This window comes from Phaenicophaeus curvirostris, chromosome 1, assembly GCF_032191515.1.
Source record: "Phaenicophaeus curvirostris isolate KB17595 chromosome 1, BPBGC_Pcur_1.0, whole genome shotgun sequence".
NCBI lineage: Eukaryota > Metazoa > Chordata > Aves > Cuculiformes > Cuculidae > Phaenicophaeus > Phaenicophaeus curvirostris.
In genome coordinates this window covers 66,942,719-66,955,037 of record NC_091392.1, presented here as the reverse complement: position 1 = coordinate 66,955,037, position 12,319 = coordinate 66,942,719, and the positions used below count along the sequence as shown (strand labels likewise).

At 40.4% G+C, this 12,319-nt stretch overlaps 1 protein-coding gene across 7 annotated transcripts in view; it reads left to right on the top strand.

Annotated features, from left to right (window-relative positions):
• The window catches only part of MICAL3 (microtubule associated monooxygenase, calponin and LIM domain containing 3), a 571,168-nt gene that overhangs the window by 146,720 nt on the left and 412,129 nt on the right, over positions 1-12,319 (top strand). For 6 of the 7 annotated variants that reach the window (XM_069861231.1, XM_069861266.1, XM_069861258.1 and 3 more), the window contains 5 exons: positions 1,080-1,127; positions 3,054-3,104; positions 4,952-5,059; positions 5,768-5,861; positions 10,345-10,395. In XM_069861231.1, coding sequence (XP_069717332.1) covers positions 1,080-1,127; positions 3,054-3,104; positions 4,952-5,059; positions 5,768-5,861; positions 10,345-10,395 — 352 coding nt within the window. The remainder of the gene's footprint in view (positions 1-1,079; positions 1,128-3,053; positions 3,105-4,951; positions 5,060-5,767; positions 5,862-10,344; positions 10,396-12,319) is intronic. The other variant, XM_069861285.1, reaches the window with a different exon arrangement.

Below are 12,319 nucleotides of genomic sequence, written 5' to 3'. Positions count from 1 at the left end.
GTTTTCTCTGAGGACAACTTGGCAGTTGCTGAGTATTTCCATATGTCTCTGTGTGTATGTAACTGTGAAGCTGAAATACATTGTAGTGAGACCATTTGAAATGCCAGTTTATAGGGACTGGTCTTCAGCCCAGTGTTCTTATTCCAGTGTGGTCTGGTATGAACTGTGCTTCTTCTGAGAGCTTTTTCTTGTTCCTGACCAACTTTCTGTAGCTAGAGGTATAGTGTCATATTGTAAGATACATCAATGGCTTTCTAGCCAAAATAACTTACCTTTAAATGGTGCTTTAAGGAAGTTATTGAAGAGGAAAGAGGAGACACCAGTGGGTCTCCATAAAAGCCCAGAGAGAAAAATACATTTAGTATATTTGCATGTATTTATATGTGGAAAATGTACAGTGAGAGCCAAATGCCAAAGTTACTTGCTTTTAAACTATTAATTTCAATAGTAGGATCGCACTATTAATGCAGAAATAATTGAAAAACATAAGGAACTACTCAATCACAGTAGCAGGGAAGAGCCCACCTTTCATTTCTGAGAGCTTCTAAACTTTGCTAGACAGAGTTTGTAAGATTTGGAGGCATTAGTAGAGATTTGATTGACCACACAGAACACTAAGGCCTTTCTGGTACTGAAGATTGTTCCCTCTGTCCCTTGCTGGTGGTTCCTGGTTTCAGTGTTCAAAAAACTCTGGAATGAGAGAGCATCTGTGAGCTTAGTGTCATAGACACTGTGGTCTGTGCCTTCCATTTCAAACCTGTCATCCAGTGTGCACAAATCAATCTCAAATAGCAGGATCTGGTGGATACCGGAGTCAGATGGCACAGGTATGGAAGTACTGCAAATTGAAGTATCATAGGAAATGCTTTCTATATATACATAGTCCACTACATTCATACACTAATGAATTTAAGGTTGGTGGAAGGAGTTGAAGTAAGCAGGAATTTTCTGTATTGACTTACCTCTCTTTTAATCTCTCTCCCTAGTTGATCTAGATTTCTTCTAAGAGGAAGATTATTTCATTTTATTTTATTCCCTTTTTTCTCTCCCCTTTCCATTCCTCCTTGCATGCCCTCAAGCCGTTTCATGAGAAATTCTGCATTTTCCAAGAGATGCAGAAGAATGAGGTACCTGTGGCTACCAGAGGACAGATCTGCAATACATGGGGTTCAGATAAGAGTTAGTTATTGTTCTGCCTTGTAAACTCCTTCAGGAGGAAGCAGGGCTTCAGTAAGATCCGTGCTTGGTATCCCTTGATGGTCACTTTTTCGTGTGCTGAGCTACTTTGATTTAAAATAGCTTTTGCAGAGAAAAAGATCTCATCACTAAGCATTGGAGGAGGTAGGTGACACTGGCAGATGCCTGGAATCCTAGTACTGAAAATGGCTCACCAGATCTGCCCAGGATATGGTAGTGCCTCATTTTCTCGCATTTGCTGGTGCTGAAGTTACGTTAGGAATTTCTCTGCTCAGCATCTGCCTGTTTTCTGAATGAGAAATGAATTTATTTAGAAGTGGTGAATCTGAAAATTCCAGTGGTTTTATTGCATCCTGTCCAAGGATGTAGAATGTACATGCAAACTCTGGAGTGCCTTGCTATCAAAAGAAATGTAACTGAACTTCAAGACTGACAAAACTGGGTTTGTACTGCTTTGGGGTGGGGGTTACGTTTTTCAAGTTACAAACCACCTACTACTTGTTGCAGGTAAGAGTTGACTTCCTGTGTGCCACAGAACTTTTATGTGAACCCCTTCTCGAAACTGAGATTTTGCTTTTGTCGCTTTTTTGGTAATTGTAGTGAGCTTGCTTCCCAGACAGCTTGCTCTGTTTAGCTTGGTCGTTGTGATCAGCAGTAATTAATTCAGTGTTGCTTCGTGTAGTGTCCATTTCAAGAGAAGCATCTTGTAAAAAATTCCTCACGTAAATACCCTGTGGGTCTTGTGTTTATAGATGTGTGTCATTGCGTGTTTGTTGTCGTTCCCATACAGTTATGGTGTTGTGATCAAGACGTGTGTTTTAGTACTGCAGGTGGCTTGCTTTTTACTGAAGTTTGCATACATGCTGAAGTTGTTCTATGGCTTCTCCTTTACAATTTAGTTAATTGAATGTGAAAATGCAAAATGCTGGCTGTTCACCCAGAATGGCACAATGCCCTCTGTACTTCATGAAATGGGAAACTTGCCTCTCTAAATTTACCTACACTAAGTAGTTTACTTGCCTTATTTTTGGGTAGAGTCACGTAGAGTGCTCTTGGATGGAGAAGGTAGTAATTTTTTTTCTCCCTGTCTCCTCCTTATAGTTTTAGCTCCTCAGGCTCTCTAGAGGCTCTCTTTTTAGACAGGGATATTCCATTACTGTAGGACACACAACCCATTCTGAGCCCATATGGTGTTTCTCCTGCCACAAAGCAGTGAGGAAGACTTATGATGTTAGTTAAATGTAAATGATCATTTCATAGAATCATAGAATAGTTAGGGTTGGGAGGTTGAAGATCATCTAGTTCCAACCCCCTTGCCATGGGCAGGGACATCCCACTAGATCAAGGTGCCCATTTCTATGTAGAAATAATTTAAAGCCATGAAATAAACACAACTCTTAGGAGAGGTTGTAAATCAGATTGTAAATGGAGAGTTGTGTGGCAGAGTAATATACAGCTGACTAAGCCAGATCGGGCCAAACGTGCCCACACAAAAGCTGTTATTCCTAATCCTCAACCAAAATTTTGTATGTGTATGTACACGTATTTTCTCACTGGACATTAAACCCATAGGTAGATAAAAGCCAAATAATACCTCTAGAAAAAGGTATTCCCAATTGACTGTATCTCCAAAGCTTTTTGATTTCAGGAGAGTGCTAGAAACCTGATTTTGTGGGCAGAAGTTCCATTGTGCTTCGTCAGTCTGGGTCACATGATCAGCATTTGCACCATTTTATGTTTCATTTAAAAACAGCTTTGTTTTATTACTGTTTTCAATGTTGAACTGATTTTGCTTCATTGTGTATGTTTTTTGTTTTTTTATTTTTTCTTTTCCCTTACCATTCCCCCCTTTAAAGTCGATTTATGTACCACACGCCTTGGCATTCAAGAGATCATATTCGTCAAAGGTAGTGTCTCCATTCCCACTAGTTGGCCATTGTTGCATTGCATGTCCCTATATTAACCCATTGAATCCGTAGCTACCCATCACATGTGCACTAACATCAAACACGTTGACTGTGCATGCGTGAGATGTCAGCAGGCACGGGCAGCAAATTCTTTGTAGAGGTTGTCTATCAAAAATGCATTAAGCTCCGAATTGTCTGTCTAGTTAAAATGCATGTGATCATCGGTGCACGCCACCGTACAGAGTGACGTGGGTGATCTTTGAGCTTCACAACAAATTGGTTTTCAAGTCAGTTAAATATATATACGTGTTGTTTTTCTTGATACTTAGACTATGAGTTCAAGAGAATTGTCAGTCTTTAATCAGCATCCTTCAAAATTGTCAAGTTCACTGAAATCTTAGTGAAACTCAAGCTAAAATCAGGACAGAGGTTGTGTTTCTATTCCAGGAGTGTTGCTGCTTTCTGAAATTCTCATTGCCCTCCCTTCACAGTCACAACAGTGTTACATGGGGTAGGGAAGTCAACACCCTCTATAGCTTTACCTGCTTATTTGGGCATCATCATGGATTTTGGGGGGAGAGGGGTTAAAGGAAAAAAAAAGATTAAAGTGTTAACTTCTTGGTGTTTTAACAATGGTGCTTGCTGACCACCCTTCTGAGGAATTTTTAATAGAGCTGTGATCCTAACTTAAACTCTCTTCCATGGAGAGCAATAACTAGAGGTAGACTGGCCAATGTGGCAGTACAATAACTAGATAAAACGACTTTCAGGGTGGTCTGTCTTAATGTTTTGTCCTGGAAGTTGACTGTCCATAGAGAAGATCTCTTTCCAGAAGTGAAAAATATCTGTCTGTAGCTGTTCCGTGAAGTCTACATATGTGTTTGTGGGAAAAGAGTTCTTTTCTTCACTATAGCTTACGCAGTGCTTGTGTCTTGGGCACTCTTAAATGCATATGAGAGGAAGCCCTTCTAGACTGCAGCTTAACCAACTAGTATTCATGATAAGATACCAAACCCCAATTTAGTAATGTTAAAAAGATTTAGTTATTTTTAAACTAGTTTCAATAAGTGAAAAAAGGAGGAGGAGATACTTGTTTATTTCTATAAACGTAACCTTTCTCCTTGCGGATGGCTTCTGGTATTGCAATATGCTAGTTTTAGTTGAGGGGTGATTTGCTCTATTTTACATGAGCCAGTTTCGCAGGGTTATTCTTGAGACAAGATTTCCCACCTCACACCAGAATGTCATTCTGCTTTCAAATATTTTTTTGCCCTTTTGGTTCATAGAAAAGTTGTGCAAATTTACACAAGTAGTCCTTACTGGTTATACCAGTACAACTCCCAGCTAAGAATATTCTTGCCCCAGAACTAAATAGTGACTGGGAACTACCGATACGACTACTCTAGTCTATAATAATTTATTAGCTTATACTGTTGTCACTATTCACATTGATGTGGCTTTACCCTCTTTTAAAATAAAATTAAGGTGATTCCTCTGTATGGTACTCTTTAATATAACTAAATCCTTTTGGCTAAATCAGTTGAGAAGTAGAATAAAAATAGATTTTTATCTCTGCTGAGAGGTTTCACGTAGCATTGGAACATATGAGTGGGGCATTATATAAAATCACAGCTTTGCAATTGGCTTATATGTTTCTTCACTCTTGATTTGATCCTGAAATTGTTGCTTCACTGCACTGTGAACACCTTTGCCTACAGAAGCTTGACTTTTGACACAGCCATGGCAAAGTGAGAACACCTCCCTTCTGAGTTTTTGGAAGAGAAAATGGTCATCCCTCCCCCCATACCAGAGCATGCAAATAAAATCTGCTTCTGCTTTTCCTTCAGAGAGCCTATACAGAAGAGGAGCTGAATGCCAAGCTGACCCGGCGAGTACAGAAGGCTGCCCGTAGACAAGCCAAGCAAGAGGAGCTAAAGAGGTTACACAGAGCTCAGGTAGTGTCTCACAGTCTCCTGATGGCAGACAGTTAACTCTGTGTGAAAGCACCGTGATCCTGACAGTCCTCCGAATGTGTCAGAAGAGGATGCAATGATAGAACTTTATTTCTATATGACTGTCCCTGCTCCTGTGCCCTCTTTCAAATTTGATACCATGTCAGAGACATGGCAAGAATGGCTGAAATCTATCATGGTTGTTTTTCTCACTGTAAAGACCTTTCTAGCTGGAGACAAGTGAAGCGTTGTGCACCGAGTGAAACAGTGATAGTTAGATAATACCAGTCAAACCTATCTTTGCTTCACTAGATTGTACTGCTGGGTGAAGTGTTACCAAATTAGCCTTCAATTACCAGAGAATTTGCTGTAAAACTGCTGGCATCATCTATAGGTGGTGATTATAGGATTTGTTTAAGACTTGAAGTAAGGGCTCAGCTGACTGAATAGCATGACCTTACGCTTCAGCCTTTAGGAAGGCAATTAGAGTTGTACTAAATAAGTGAGTATCAAAGTGTTGGCAGAATTAAGGGATAGGATGGGAGGGGGTGGGAAAGATGTTGTCCCTGGAGGAACTGGGATGCCAGCCTTTGAAGCAGTGTATTGTTGAATAGGCTGATTTGACTGAAGTCACTTAGTGCCGGATGAATGCTTCAGGTAGAGCAGGAGAATTGCTGTTGGTGAGGTTCTGCTCCATTCTTCTCCGAACAGATCATCCAGCGGCAGCTTGAACAAGTGGAAGAGAAGCAGAGGCAGCTCGAGGAAAGAGGGGTTGCTGTGGAGAAGGCCCTTCGGGGAGAAGCAGGTAACCATCAGAACTTGGTTTGGTTTTTAATGTTTTATTATCGAGTGCTTGTGTAGTAGTCCATAGCTGCTTGGATTTTAGAGGTAATTGGACCATTAGAAGCCTAGAAATATTCCAGTGTGAATCCGTTCTCCTTTTTCTGTCTTTTTGAGGCCTTTGTTGTTCCTGTGTTTCTTCCAATTACGGGACTTCCTATGACTGAGACTCAAGTTTGCTTGTCTTTTCCTGAGGCTTGGGAGGTAATCCTCCATCTATTAATAAATAATGACTGACTGTTTCTGCATATAACTGGATATTACAGCTAGAAAATTGCAGGGGTTTCCTAGCTGCAATTCATATAAAGCAGTCACAGTAAGAGAACCCTGTTTGTATGTTAAGGAAGTAATTGTGAAATTGTGTGCTTTCTCTACTGTGTTGGATTATCCAAGTAGTGTCCTTACAAGGGACCATCACAGAACATCTTCCTCACTGCACAGCCCAGCACACTGGCTACTTCCAAGAAGGTTGTGCAGAGCAGAAATGCACGTGTCTACTGAAAGGTATCCATGTCAAGCTGTTAAAGGAACGTTATGTGTACTTGAATTTAAATTAAATAAGTATCATCTGATCTGGCAAAGCATATGAGAGGAGGAGTACTTGGCTCAGATAATGGTGATAATAGTATAATGATTTGGAAAAAAGGATCCTCAACTGCAAGGAGTCAAATATCCAACAGGCAAATGCAGTGTGCGTATACCTGACATCAGGGATCAGAGATCAGAAATGCTAACAGTGGAAAAGGTGTTTAGAAAATGCTTTAGCTTTTTGCTTGAAGAGTGACTATTGTACCTGTGAAGATGGAACTTGATTAAGCAGCGAAGGTTCACCAGAGGAAAAGTCTGTTGTAACTTCCCACCAATTACCACTCAGCCAGGATTAGGTACGTTTGCTCTGAAAGGGCGTGTCGAAGCAGCAGGACTGAGTCATTACCAAAGGAAATAGGTCCAACGAGTGTGGAGAACAGTCTTGAGGACTTGGATGGTTTTGTGATTTGACTGACTTTTCCATTTGTGGGTACAAAAAACAGCCTTGTGCAAGAACTTTCCTCTGTGGTGGTGCCTTCTTCCTTATGCTGTGTATTTCTGTGTAGCTCCGCTGTTCTCTGCCAGTTACTGCAATTACTAAACCCACCTCTTTTATTTCTAGTTGTTGTTCTCCTTTTTCTTCTTGTCATCTGGAAGTCTGTCTCAATTACTCAGGTGCTGACTGGTTTTCACATAAGACATGTCAGCACAAGTGGGAAATCTTAGCAGCTGGGAGAACATTCTTCGTCACAGAAAGTTCTCTTGCTGCAGAATGATAGAAGAATGCCTAAAAAAACTTCAGAGAGGGCAGAACATGACCAAGAGTAAGAATTGCTGTTTCATATGAAAGTCTGCAGAATTAAATCCTTGTACAACTAACTTCTAACTCTTAGCTCTCCCAAAACAGAAGCAGTCTTAGATGAGCTTGTGTATTTGTGAATTTCTTAGCAGAATTATAAAACTGTAGGTGACTCTTTTTGCAAAATTAATCTCTCTTCAGGAAGTCTCTAGGGTATGTTTTGTCATAACATTATGATTAGAGAAGCTTAACTCTGTCATAAAGATTTCCCCAGCCTCAACTCTTCCAGTTGTTTCAAGGGATCAACAAGAAACACATCCTGTTGGGGAAAAAAAAACCCCAATAATGTTCTAACCTCTGTTGACAGAAACACGAGATTATACATTAATTCCATCCTTCACCTCTCTAGCCGCTCTTGCATGGACATTTTACATATGTTTCGAATAAAATAACTGAAGTTTTTCTTCTTTTTTTAAAATCTGAGACATCAAATCAAATTCCATATGTGCAAATAATTTCTGCCTCCAGCAGCCCTTCGTTATTCAGGAAGGCAGTATAATTTTCTTGTCACCTGCATGGCCTAAGATACTGACCTAACAGTGACCACTGCATTCAGCAAGTACCATTTTGTAAAGGTGTGGAGTCATGCTCTTGTCTCTGATTGGGCCCTCCCCTAATGAAACTGCATAAACAAAAGCTAAAAAAGGGAGGGGCAGTGCATAAAGTGACATGGTAATCTAAAAAAAAAAAAATCCATTTTCCTTGTAATAAGACTGCACGAGGGGAAGAAACGGGGGAGGGCAAGAGATTCTCCTCCTGTACACATACCCTGTCCATAAAAATAGAAAAGGATTGCAATGCAGGATTGAAGTAGTGCCTGTCCTATAGACAGCAAGCAGTATTAACCATTCTAGGAGAACATATTAGGCTCTCTAATGAATGGGTTATTCCGCTTCCCTCTCTGTAGGGAAAGAACAAATCACTTACTGAGTTAGGCATTTAAATATGAAGTTTTAGATCGTAGTAGTAGTAGTTTCCTACTACTAGATACTTGAAAATCCTGACGGAAGAAACAATTCTGTGTTTTATAATGATTCTTCTCTTTTTCTATCATAGAAAAAGATAGACAAGACCATCTGAACTACTTCTCTTTGTCATTTATCATCCTTCAGCGTATTGCCTGTTAGTTATCTTTCCTCTCTGTGAAGAATTTCAAATCTTGCATCCATCAAGGTCTCCCATTAACTTTAATTGCTCGTACCTCTGACCTCTGGACCTCTTTCCATTTTTAGAAAAAAGTGTTTTTCAGTTGGACCGGTAAGAACAAAACCCAGTACTATAGGTAAGGATTTGTTTACTTAGAATAATTTTGCTTCTGTTTTCAATCCGGTTTGCATAATCCTTAATACGTTCTTGCCAAGGGACTTATGCCAAGAAGACTGTCAATAAACTCTCCAAAGTGATGCTCTGCTGTCTTTCTGAGAGATTCCAGTTCATTTAGATCCGAGCAATAAGTACAGGCAGCTCAGTACTCTTTCTACCCTTTATCTGATAATTGTCGAGTTGGAATGTTTGTGATTGATATTCAGCTAATGAGTATGAACTAATCAGACTCAGAAACATTTTGGAGGCCATCGTCAACTTCAATTTGACAAAATAATTGCACCTTCCTGGCTATCTCCTTGTCTTTTCCTTTTTTAAATTGCCTCAGCCTCAGGCAAGGCACGGTAGGTCATTTATTCTTTTAGAAGCTGAACACGCAATCTAACATTTAGTTTCTGATTCAGAAAATGATCTCACGCCCTATGATTACTTAATTGCTTTAATATGTTCTCTGTGATTATCTATGAAAATCTCAGCCTTTGATAGTCACATTCATAGCAGGAGTGAATGATTTGGAATGTAAGCTGTATTGCAAGTGACAGTGTAAGCAAGTGACATGTTTGTCATATCCAGGTGGTCTAAGCTTTTTTACTCCCCTTTTTCCCTTCCTACCTAGCCCCCTTTCTTTTGCATCGTGGTGTTTTGCTGCAAAGGTAAAGTAGGATAATCTCAGTGAAGATTTTCCCATTTTTCTGCGGTGTCCCAAAGACACCTTGAATGGGATTACCATTAATGTAACAGTACTTTGTATTATAGTGCATTCACCTGTTTGGACATGCTTATGACTTTGATTTCCTGAGTGGGCTTTTCATTTTTTCAAATATGAACTTAAAAATATATCAGATCACAAAATTCTGGAATGTTTTTTGCCTCCTTTATCCATAAACTTTGATAGTTCTTTTTAAGAGCTGGGAAAATGTCTTCTACTGTCAGATCAATACTGAAAAATTTGAGAGCCACTTCTTTACATAATGTGAATCATATGCAGTAAGAAATGGTGCTTTCAGTGCTCCCATCTGTCTCTTCCCCAATGAAACATCACACGGTGCTACACTCATGGCGTACGTGTCCGGCAGCTGTGGGATGTGCGTGTCTCTGTCCTGCATACTTCTGTGTAGGTTCTTCTCTGACATAGACGGTGCATTAGCAGAAACACATACAACCATCGTTCTACACCTGGGTGTTTGCCACTCCTGTCAGCACAAACTCAGTGCTTTCTGGCACACACACATCTTCCACTCGCTCTCCTCCAAGACATCAACCTTTGCCTTTCCTGCAGCTTACCTAAGAGGTGACGCTGTTTCCTTCTAAGGCATTGCTCAGCACTAAAACAACAAGATAAATTCTGCTTTTCTCAGAAAGAACAAGGCAGACACCAGTGGCAGGTACTGGTGCGGATTGAAATAGCTGAAGTGTCTCTATGTAGACTTCTTTATTTTTCCTCTTGGAAGTCCTTGCCTGCCTGCTGGGAATTTTCTCTTTGTCTTCCCAATATATATATTTGTGATAAGCTTGTGATATACTTGTGTGTAGGTGTTTATCTATATATACAGAGGAAAAGACATACAATTTTTTTTCTGTATATATATACGTGCCTCTGTGTATAGCTGTATGTTTCCTGTTTGCTCTTTCTTTGTTGTTTCTGTCTGTATGTCTTTTTCTCTCATATTGCTTTGATTGTGCGGGACTAGGGTGGGTGTCTGGTTCAATAACTGTCTTCACCAATTCCTTGTTGTAGACTATTGGGGAGAGTCTTATTACAGTGACCTCATCGACTTGCATCTGGGTGGTATGTATAGCCGAACCTCCTGCTGACACTAACCCTGCTGACACTCCTCCCCACCCCTCCCTTCACCCACTTCTCCCATCCTTGCCTCACAAACAAGAAGAAACAGCCCTTGCACATGGCGATAGCAGAACCCCTTTTCCAGCTCAGGAAGAGGAGATCCAGGCACGTTCCACAAACCATGTGTAAGGCTCCCTCTTTTATTTTACACAGTGCGGATTATTTCAAAATTTGCTTACTGTTTTCACTCTCCCTTCCCTGGTGGAAGGCAGTGGAAGGGCATTCTGGTTTTTTGCTTCTCCTTTTCAAAGTCCAACTCTACCATCAAAATCCTCTGTAGGAAAACATTTTAACATGAAAGGGACAGTGGAACTGACCTGCTCCCAAGAGTTGATAGCACTGTAAAGGGTTAGTCATGCTATTGCCTCCCTCTTTCCCTCCGGAGGCTCGTTTGCTTCTTCCGAAATAAACAGAGTATGTTGATGATCTAACAAAACCAAAATGCTCCCTCAGGGGACTTTGGATTCACTTGTAGATTGCAGATGTATCTTTCTTGTTTTGTCTTACTGTAAGGTCAGGAGAGAATCTGCTGAGTTAAGAGTTCCAGTCATTTTTGCTGGAATCTGCTGTTGGTTTCCAGTCAGCCCAGTTTGCATCATTACCCAGTTTAAGCTTCATGGTATGTTTTGGGGTTTTTTTCCCCTAATATCCCATTTAGTACTAAACATAGTGTTCAGCTCTTTTTTTTTCACTTGGCGATTATAATCGCTTCATCACTCTGCACCATGGTTCTACATTTCTCTAATTAATGTTACTCTCTGAATCCCTTAGTAGGTGGTTAAGTTTTGGGTTGCAAATGGCTTTTGGTTAGCATTGCCCATCTTGAAAATTAAAATTCCCCCTGCTTGTTTAATCACCCAACTCTATTCTTAGAAAATGAACACATTTGTCAGCAGATCCAAGAGAAAGCAAAAACTCTGCTCAGCTGCCTTGTCATCCGAGGGCCTCATTTCATTTGTCTTTCAGAATATAAAGATACTTGATATAAGCTGTGTTTTTTTTGAGGGGGTGCATTACAGGCCAGCTCCGCAGAGTGGAAGATCCGCACACTCTGAGCCTGATCCAAGACACATCACTATAATTCTTCCCCTGATTTTGTTGTATTCTGCTTTTAATCCTTCAAATGTTATCTTGCCCAGAATTTTAACTGTCACTTTTTCTCTTCACCTGAGGGGAAGGTTATCCCACTCAGTATCTATGTGTAGCTGTTTGTTTGGCATGCCTCCAAACTGTCCTGACAAAACAGGCTTTTATTGAAGGACATCCACCTAAATTCAAGTTTCAAAATGGAAGACTTTTCTTCTTAGTAGACCTAATTTGTTGCCCAGTTCCCCTGTGCTAATTTTGATGTGATTGTCCTCCACTAGCCCTGCACTTCTTTCACTGTTCAGTCCCTCTGACATTCTTTCCTGCGGTCTCTTCTGTAGAGAGACTTTAAGACCCTCCTCCTAGTTATGTCCATCAGGGCTGGCCTATACTTATACGTGCATAGAGTAGGAGCTGTAAAAGGGCTGATGCTGAATTACACTTAACAGACCCTTATCCCTATTTAATGCTATTTCCACTATACCTCTCCCTCCTCCTGCTTCTCCTCCTAATGCCTCCTTAGAGACAGCGATCCCATCAAAATCACTAGTAGTGGCTTTAAGAAAAGCAAAATAATCTAAACTTAAAGGGACACTGTCACTTAACAAATAATTTTGTTGCAGAAAACTTTAATGGAAAATTGAATTTACCAGTTTTCCTTTTTATGTGTTTGCTTTTTCCGTTTGTCTGAACTCAGACAGCCACCCCAGAGTGGTTGCTTTTGATCGTCGATAACAGCCTGGTTTTATTTACATGGTGACTCAGTCACTTGGGCTCCCAA